This window comes from Garra rufa, chromosome 16 (assembly GCF_049309525.1).
Source record: "Garra rufa chromosome 16, GarRuf1.0, whole genome shotgun sequence".
NCBI lineage: Eukaryota > Metazoa > Chordata > Actinopteri > Cypriniformes > Cyprinidae > Garra > Garra rufa.
Genome location: NC_133376.1, coordinates 5,090,546 through 5,100,583, shown reverse-complemented (window position 1 = coordinate 5,100,583; position 10,038 = coordinate 5,090,546). Strand labels below are relative to the sequence as shown.

General features: G+C 36.2%; 1 protein-coding gene across 1 annotated transcript; it reads right to left on the bottom strand.

Moving 5' to 3' along the window:
* Positions 1-5,678: 5,678 nt before the first annotated feature.
* On the bottom strand, positions 5,679-9,206 carry ltc4s (leukotriene C4 synthase). The gene is made up of 5 exons (XM_073821188.1): positions 9,109-9,206; positions 8,426-8,525; positions 8,245-8,315; positions 5,939-6,020; positions 5,679-5,860 (listed from the first exon to the last, which is right to left on the bottom strand). The coding sequence occupies exons 1-5, from the start codon at positions 9,167-9,169 to the stop codon at positions 5,710-5,712; spliced, it is 465 nt and encodes a 154-aa protein (XP_073677289.1). The 5' UTR covers positions 9,170-9,206; the 3' UTR covers positions 5,679-5,709.
* Positions 9,207-10,038: the final 832 nt, after the last annotated feature.

Below are 10,038 nucleotides of genomic sequence, written 5' to 3'. Positions count from 1 at the left end.
CAGACTTTGCTCTGGGGTTCAAATGCATTGGAAACTGGAAGTTGCAAACAGACCTGGGTATACTGCGGAAGAATTTGCATTAAAAGATAAAAATAAATATAATTAATATTGTTGTTATTTGAAAAAGCAGTAAATCATTAAACATTCCTTTGTCCTACATGGACCTGTTGTTATAAAAGCTGCAGTGTTATTTATTTTAAAAAAAAAAAATTGAGCCAAATCTCAAAATTGTCCTATGGTGTGACTGTCCTCAAGCATGGTGCAATAAATTACAACTTTTATAAATTAAAAGGAAAAGCATAACAATGTTAATAAATACCTCAAGTGTAAAAAATTGTACAAGTGTCTATTTTGTAAATGGCAATCTTTTTTTATCCATATGTTTCTGAAAGCATAGGAACTTGATACATTTTGTCTCTGAAAACCATGTTGTCACACCCCTGTTGAACTGTCTGTCTTGGTTCCCCTCTTACAGTGGTCGAAGTAGATGCTAACTGTGCACACCTTGCAGACTTCTCGCAGCCAGACCCAGAGCCCAGCCAACCATCACCCCGACTCACGAAGCCAGAGCCTGAGCCCACCGCAGACGGAGAGCTAATAGTGACAATAATAATAGTGACAGAGCCATCGCCGAAGGGAGCGACAGCGAGGAAAATCTCCACAGAGCTTGAGCCACTCACGTCCGACCAGGTCCGAGAGCTGGCCACAACGGCCGCGATGGTGGAAGTATCAGTGGAGCGTCAGGGGGCAACGGAATGTCCTGCCCTCTGACCCTGTGGCTCCACCCTGGCTCTCAGCTACCTTGTCTCCACCGTTGGCCCCCCAGCTCCACCGGGCTCCCTCGTCCCTCCGGCTCCACCTTGGTCGGTCGTCGTCCCGCCATTGCCTCAGGACTCTACTCCTCCGGCTCCAGATCTTCGGTGTCGCCCAGGATCTTCGGTTCTCCATCTCTGCCTCGAGCTCCACCGCCACCTGCTCTGCCTCCATCGATTGGCCCCCTGGAGTCGTCAGCCCTTCCTCCACCCTGGCTACTCCCTCTGTTGGCTCCACCGTGGGCCACCATCGTGGCTGCAGCCTGGTCACACCTGGCTTTTCCTGCTCTGGATCCCTCGTGTCTCCTCCTTGGCTCCTCCCTCCGTCGTCACCACCCCAGACTCTGTTATTTGTCCTCCTCATGGGAGCTGAAGCCTCTTCCGACCAAGAATCTCTCTCTTTTTTTGTTTTCCAGCCCATATCTGCTCCTATGTTTCCCTCCTACAAGTCTCCATCCCTCTACTGCACGGGGTCGTGCCTTCCGGGAAGGGGGAGTGATGTCACACCCCTGTTGAACTGTCTGTCTTGGTTTCTCCCATGTATGCCCATATTTGGTTTTCCTGTCCTAATTATCGTTTATCACCATCACTTATGTTAATCAATTTCCCCTTATAAGTTTGTTTCAGTTCTGGTTTCATTGTCCGACTACAAGGTTAATTCGTGTGTGCGTTTTCTCTCCCCGCCTTGGATTTTCCTGTTGTGACTACTATTAAAAAGGAATAATTAATCCTGATTTCCCTGTATCCTTACAAAATATTGGCCTTTCAGATTGGTCTAAACTAGGGATTTTAAAGTTATCGTGCCTCTTTACAGGCAGTACATTTAAATCTTTCCAAGAAATTTCTAGCCAATATAACATACCACAATCCAATTTTTTTAAATACCTTCAGCTGCGTCATTTCATAAAATCTTTGTCTGATAAGGGTAAATTGAGATTTGAACTTGCTGCCATAGAGCAAATTGTAACAAGCAGTTTTTCCAAGGGGTTAATATCCAAAATATACAGAGCTCTATCTTATTCATGTACTTCTTCTTTCGAGAGCTTAAAGAGTGTATGGGAAAAAGATTTAGGTCACGAAATTGAAGATACAGATTGGTCTGAAATATGTAACAATTTGTTCTCTAAATGTACCTCATTGGGTATTCATGAACTTAATTATAAATTCATTAACAGAGTCTATCTTACACCTTTACGTCTGAAAAAGATTTACAGAAACTCTTCTGATCTTTGTTTTAACTGTAAAAAAAATGTAAAGGAACATTCCTTCACTGTTTTTGGTATTGTGACAAAATCATTTCTTTTTGGAAGAAAGTACATTATTTTCTACAAAGGCTCTTTAAGTTAAAATTGTGTTTTTCTCTGGAATTTTATTTGTTATATGGTGGAGTAGAGAATGTACTGGACTCCCACACCAAACACTTGTTTCTAATTTTGGTTTATCTGGCAAAGAAATGCATACTTCTATTGTGGTCATCTCCTCAGGTACCATCTTTTAAAATGTGGTTGTCTCAAGCATGTACACTATTTCCACTCGAGAAACTCACCTATGATATGCATCAAAAGTCTGAGGATTTTTGGCAGTTATGGACACCTTTTTGGCGCTGCATTAATAATTTCTCTTGACTCTGTATTTCATGGTGCATATTTAGTCCCTAGCCTGATTGTGTTAATTTGTTTACTTGTTTGTATATTTCCCATTATAGCTGTATAGCTGAGACTGTACTTGTATGTGCATGTGTGTTGAAATAACCTACAATAAAAAAAATAAATAAATAAAAAAAAAGGAATAATTATCAGATTTCGTCTTCCTTCGCTCATTCCAATACACGCACTGTGACACATGTCCTCTGGTGTGACACAATATCCTGATTTTAAACCAGCCAGTTCCAAAGACAACTTTAATATATTGAAAGTTGAAAACTTTAATACTGTGAAGCCCATGTGCACATAGTAAAGTTTTGTCTCAGGATTATTCAAATATTTTTTTAGAATTTTTTAAATATTTTTTGGAACCACTACAAAAGTGTTACATTTTGTTGTCCTTTGTTCTGACAACAACAAAACTACATAATCATGGAAAATTATGCAAATGCATCTTGCTAACCACTAATGACAGGTTAGCTTGGGATAGCAAGGCCATTAATTGACACAAAAGGCTGAACATCCTTTGGTATGACAGATAACACCGCTGTGACGCCTGTACTGTCACACCAGAGGACAAGTAAGAAGCTCTTAAAAAAGCATTTAAAAATGAAATAAGATCTGTTTAACTCTGTTTTTGATGTTTTAGCAGAAAACTTACAAAGTGTCATGAAAATAAGTATAAATGTGATATCTTGTTTTTGAAACAGAAAAAATTGAGGGAAAGAAATTAATAGAAGAGAGAGGACGTGGAAATATAGACACAAAATTAACAGGGATGAGTTTCAGTAACATACTAATTGACTGAGAGAATTGAATTTTGTTAAACTATTTAGTTCTGTTTAAAAAACATGTTGATATTGTTTGTATCAAATTAAACTTTCTTTCTCCTTTGACATTTTAACAAATTTAATAGAACTTTACTTTAGTAACTACCATTTCTGTATTTTAGTGTGTAATGTCCAGTGGTGAGACACACATAAAAGAACCAAAGATTTTTTTTTTATCTCAAAATATCTTTAAAAAACAGTTAAGCAGTGCAATTGGGGAGATAAAAGTATCACCCATTTTAAAATGGTATAATTTTAAGCAGTTTTGAATGAATGACAGCAAAGTTTGTCTTGTTGACAAAGTTAGTCTTGAAATTGTCCAAAAAGTTAATTATAATTTCATATTAAATAAATAAGAGTCTAACAATGAGGATAAATCTCTCAGGCTATTTATATATTATTAAGAGTTTTCTTTCTTAATTTTTGCTGTGTCACACCATATGTATGGATTAGTTCAGTAAAAAAAAGAAGAAAAAAAAGAAAGAAAAAACAACAATCAAAGAATTGATTAAGTTAGTGACCCTTTAGAAGATACATACATACATACATGCATGCATTTCTTTTTTTTCTTTCAAAAATTGTCTTTTACAAAATAAGCATTTTTTTTATTTTAATTTTTTAATATAACAATAATTTTTTAAGAGCATGACCAAGAATTCTACATGTATTTGTATGACTGAATAATTTAATTTTAAATGTTTTTTGCTCTTTGACAGGTGTGAATACAAGATTTCACCTAACATTTAAATGTTAGCAAACAGTTTATGCTTGAATAATCAAACAATATTTTGAATTCATAATTTGTAAAATACTAATTTGTTCACTGTTGACAGAAGATTTAAGTCAGACACTTTGGTGGTATGTTACGATTTTTGTGATGGTGTTACATAAAAGCTAATTTGTAAAACTCATCAGTCTTTTTTTTTTCATAGTTGTTGGTATATTAGTGATGTCCAGTATAGCTATGCACCTCAAAATAGCCAAGACTCCAGTGTGTTAATGCTTAATATTACAGCTATTGGTCAGATCTAATTTCAGTATTTCATCAGTATATTAGTCTGATAAGAACAACTAGAAATATATAAAAAAGTGAAATACAAAGAATTCACAGTAATCTGGTTTACACTGACACTGATCTACAAAGCTCTAGCGCCCCCTAGTGGCCGAAAATACAAAACCCTACACAGATTGAATCTGTCGAACAATTCGGTCAAACATTTTAGGATTGTTTTATTTTAGGAACATTATTCTAGTCCTTGAATTTTAAAAATGCTTATCGATTAGAAACGGATGAATTTAGAACATTTCTAATAAAGGTGTTTCACAATGTCATAGAAGAACCTTTTTTGTCTAAATGGTTCCATAAAGAACCTTTAACATCTGAAGAACCTTTCTGTTTCACAAAAGGTTCATGTGACGAAAGAAGGTTCTTCAGATTATAAAAAAGTTAAGAAAGAGATCGTTCTTTAAAGGACCTTTGGCTGAATGGTTCTTTGTGGAACTAAAAAATGGTTCTTCTATGGCATCGCTGTGAAGAACCTTTTAAAGCATCATCCTTTTAAGTGTAGTTAACAAAAAAATATATAGAATTATATAAAGAAATGAAAAGTTAATGACTCTTGACAACGATATACATTCATCCCAGGGGTAACAGATTTCAACTTCTATTTTAAATTCAAGTGTCTATTTGTTGTGTCATTTCTAATGTACTTGTTTACTAATAAAGCAACACTGTTAGCGAAATTAAAGAGATTAAATATAAGACATGTATGAAGAAAACATATTAATAGTTACCAAATATCAAAGTAAATATCACTTGGGAGCAGATTATTATTATTATAATTTTTTATTGTGCGTCATTTCCAGTCAAATTGTAATTTTTGTGAAATTACTCAAAAAATGAAAATGTTCAATTGTATTGAGAATGCATAAAATGCTTGCCAGCAATGACATTAGCCTTTTTAGCTAGGCAAACAAGTTACCAATCCTATGAAAAGCACCTAATGCATCATTGGGAAAAAAAAAGAAAGAAAGACAAAATTCTCCTCTGAGAAGCATATTTACATCCAACGGTGGACATTGTTAGTACAAAAATCAATCAAAAGCCTCTAGTTGAAATATATTTTGACTACTTGGAAACACTAACAGTAAGGGTTTCTAGAGTTATTTTACAACATTTAAAGAAAACATTTGAATAACTGACTGTTTTGCATTAGTACACTGCCAATGTTTCCTTCTGATTGACAAAATGAATGTCGAATAAACTTTGTCTTTCCTGGAACACTCAATAGTAGCCCTGTATTCATCTCTAAATAGATTTTACCTTCTTTCTTTAGAGGAGAAAAAATATATATTTTTGTTGTGTCAAAAAAAAAAAACTCATCTGGTTTCATTGCTTATTCCTTATTTCCAGCACTTTTGCTTTTATGTGTGTTCGGTCAGGCCCAAAACTTGACTGAAGGAGTGCAGCAGGTCCAGTCCCAGATAGGCCTGAGTCATGGTGCAGATGACCCCCAGCCCTGCCAGAGCGATCAGCACCCACTGCATCTTTGCACTGAAGTATAATGGCTCCAGTCTGCCAGCAGAGAGTTACAGTTGAGAAACACGACTGGGAAAACATGAACATACAGTACTACAGTACTGAATCACTTACCTGCCCTTAGCTGACTCCGCATAGCCGTGGAAGTACAGATATCGTCCATAAAGATACAGGAGCCCGAACAACACTGCCAATGCTAGAGAGCAAGAAATGTCATTTTCTGGATGAGGAGTTTGTTCATATTACTAAATCCATGTAATAGTAATATGCTTGACTTTTTCATTTAGATCTGAATGGAGGTGTTGTGAAGAGCACAACAGCAACACAACGGCACAGTGTTTTGCATAAACCATTTTCAAGATATTTTTGTTTACATGCAAATATGAGGTGTGAGATGTCAGATTAAAGTGAAATCCAATGTCGGATTTGAAAGATGTTTAATTTCAATGGTCTTTTTATGCCATTCAATCTAGAAGACTTTTAATATACAGTAACTAAGCAAAACATATAAATATTATTTATACATTTCTCAGAAGGCAAAGTTCCCATTTGCACACTTAATCTGGTTAAGATGATTCATAACACTGCAAAGCTAGTATTTTGCTGCTCTTTGAGCCTGACTGTATGTGAAGTGTCCAAAATCCCTCCAAAACCATCAGCCTGAAGGAACATCTTGACATTTGTATTCTTTTAAACGTAACATTGATTCTAGATGCTCTCTTTTTCTGTAATTAAATGTATACTTTTTTTATGCTTGTACCATTAGCAGAATGTATACTGAAAACTATGTGTGAGCACATCAAGCTGTTTGAGTACAACACAAAAAAACTATTATAGTGTGGTTGCTTCATTTTAAGATTTATTAAGGGATTAGTTCACTTCCAGGGCAAAGATTTACAGATAATGTACTCACCCCCTTGTCATCCATGAACATGTCTTTCTTTCTTCAGTCGTAAAGAAATTATGTTTTTCCGAGGAAAACATTTCAGGATTTCTCTCCATATAATGGATATGAATGGTGCCCCCAAGTTTGAGCTTCCAAAATTCAGTTTAAACGGAACTTCTAAAGGCTCTAAACGATCCCAGCAAAGGATAAAAAATCTTATCTAGAAAAACGATTGGTTATTTTCTAAACAAATTGACAATTTATATACTTTTTAACCTCAAATGCTCATCTTGTATCGTCTCTGAGTTAGGGTATATCGAAAAACTCCCATCTCATTTTCGTCTTCAACTTTAAAATCGTCCTACAACGCAGTTTAACCTTTTTTGTAAAAGGCGTTTGGTCTTCTTTGTATGTTCACTTTGTAAACACTGAGTCTGTACTTCTGCAGCGATGTAGGACGATTTTGAAGTTGGGGAAAAAACGAGATGTGAGTTTTTCGACGTACCCTAACTGTACTAACCCGGATCACAGACTACGCATGCGCATCACAGAGACGAGATGAGCATTTGACGTTAAAAAGTATATAAATTGTCAATGTGTTTCGAAAATAACCGATCATTTCGCTAGATAAGACCCTTCTTCCTCAGCTGTTTAGAGCCCTGTGAAGCTGCATTTAAAGTCCCCCTGAAATCAAAATTAAAGTTTTTTGGCTTTTAGTATGAATATATTAGCCTTAAGGTTATCTATAAGCTAGTGTGCTGCAAAACAAAGATAAAATTCGCGTTTACAAGATATGGGCATTCAAAACTTACTGTCTCGTCACTTCCGCCAATATGAATCAAGGATTTGGATGATATCACCGTGCACTTCAGTTTCTCATCAAACGTTCTGTCCAATCAAATGCTCTCTAGAGTCCGTAATGTCCCGCCCCCTACACAGAGATGCAATAACGCGGAGCAGATCATATGCGCTCATATGTGCGATCGGCATGTATTAAACTACACAGCCTCAGCATGATTATGATCACTATTTCGTTTTAGCAAGGTTCATATTGAATCTGTGGGTTGATTTATTAGTCTGTGGCTGTCATAAGCTTACAAATGCTGCTTTACCGAGCTCAACGGCTCTTGCCCGAGCAGATATTAATGGAACGCTATTGGCTATTCAAAATTAGTGGGCGGGGCTGGGCGATATGTTTTTGTTTCAGTTAAAAGTACGTCACCACATAGAATAACGCTGCGTGTTTCAAGGCACTTCAGTGGACCTTTAAACTGTATTTTGGAAGTTCAAGCCAGGGGGCACCATACATGTCCATTATATGGAGAGAAATCCTGAAATGTTTTCCTCAAAAAACATTTATTTACGACTGAAGAAAAAAAAATACATGAACATCTAGGATGACAAGATACAAGTTCTGGAAGTGAACTAATTATTTAATATGTAATGTGATATGTTCTCAGTTCTCACAATGTTGAACTGACATCAGCTTAACGTTACCTGATAGTTCTTGTTTTTTCGGTTCAGGGAAACTCACCTTGACTGAAAAAAACTCCAGCCAGCCAAAGCGAGAAAATGAATATGGGGAAATACTCTGAACAGTTTGCTCTGGCAAAGCAAGAACATGACAAATAGGGTCAGCATTCCTCATTAGCGAAGTCATTAGTGGCTTTATTTGTTTGACGGATGATCTATGCGATCCATTCCGCCTGACTTACTGGGCTCGGAAGATCCTCTCAAACTCCGGAGGTCCGGTAGTGGCAGGTGGGGAGACCGAGTACTTCCTCCGCGCGTAGATCACCTTTAGAGAGAAGTAAGCTGGCAAGGAGGTAAACACATTTATCACATTTACCACATCAGCTCAAACGGATCGTGAAGGTAAATAAATTACTTACATACATCACAACATATCCTGCTCCTTCAAAATATTGATATCATCTTTAAAACAACATAACTTACATCCAGGACGCGAGGGAAGTAAATAATGACAGAATGTTCATTTTTTTACAAACTGTCCCTTTTTTTAATTACACAACCACTCAAAATAGATTTGTCAAAAATAATAGATTTGTCAGAATAATTTCAAAACATTATTTTAAAATGCGTAAATCTGAGTAGCATTTTAGGAATTTCACATTTTTCATTTGTAACTTCTAACAAGCCTAAAACTGGTGCATTGTTATTATTACCTATTTTTTATCTGGCACTGTTTGCAGGGATTGTCAAATTATAACTATTCTAACAGAGTAGCCTACAATACAAACAACATTTTTATTAACAATGTAAGACACAAGTGCATTTCATCATACAGTAGGCCTATAATCTGTTTCTGAGCATATGACAGTAAAAACCTACATATGTTGATCTGACTTGACTGTCTACACAATCATGTTGTAATTACCTTGTTCCAGCATTCCCAACACTGTGACAGCTGCTAACAGCACGACCTGATCCAGCATCATTCCTGTGGACAGTGAGGTCAGAAACTATCCTCTATCTGTGTTCAAACCACACTCGCAGGCTGTTTTTAATCAGTCACTTATATTAGCATGACTAGAGTGGGCGGGACACGGATAAAACCCACATTACATCACAGTTAGTAAGACTTTTCATGCAGATTGCTAGGGGGTGGTACATGATGCAAGCATTCACATAGGTAAATGGGGAATATAGCTCCATTTACCTATGAAAGAAATTAATTATCTTTACAAAGCTTCATGACAAACCTGGTGCAACAAGAATTGTACTATTTCTGAACAAAAGATGCCTTTGCCCTCCTTAACTGTAAGTCAGTCAGAGGTACTCCAAAATTTTACTCAAGTGAAAGTACAAGTATCTGGCCAAAAACATACTTGAGTAAAAGTAAAAAAGTATGACTTTAAATTATACTCAAGTATTGAAAAAGTAAAAGTATTTTTTTCTGACAGACATACGTAAGTATGGGTAAAGGGAGAGAATGAAACAAAATGCAATGGCACAGGTTAAACACGTATATCTAGTGCAAGAACAACAATTAAAATGAAGCACATCGAAAAAAAACCCCAAGGAATTAAAAGAAACCTCCATCCTTTCCACGCTCACGCCATCCTATACGACTTTCAGTTATCAGATGAACACAAACTAAGTGTATTAGAAAAAAAAATCATCTCTCAACACAAGTGTATGGGACATCCAAAAATTACACTTCAAAAACTATACACAAAGTGAATATGACAGTAATTTATGCAACCCCTGGTAATGAATCGGGGTCTTCTTAAGTGAAATGAAGAAGAATACAAATACTAATATTTTAATCTTGACCGTCGTGTTCACTTTGGGTGGTTTCTGTCCT

What these genes read in the sequence shown, in the direction of transcription:
- ltc4s (XM_073821188.1), bottom strand. Translation starts at nt 9,169, where the DNA reads ATGATGCTGGATCAGGTCGTGCTGTTAGCAGCTGTCACAGTGTTGGGA. An exon ending in GTTGGGAATGCTGGAACAAG is followed by an intron (nt 8,526 to 9,108) that starts GTAATTACAACA and finishes CCTCCTTGCCAG; the next exon opens with CTTACTTCTCTCTAAAGGTG. An exon ending in GAGAGGATCTTCCGAGCCCA is followed by an intron (nt 8,316 to 8,425) that starts GTAAGTCAGGCG and finishes TTGCTTTGCCAG; the next exon opens with AGCAAACTGTTCAGAGTATT.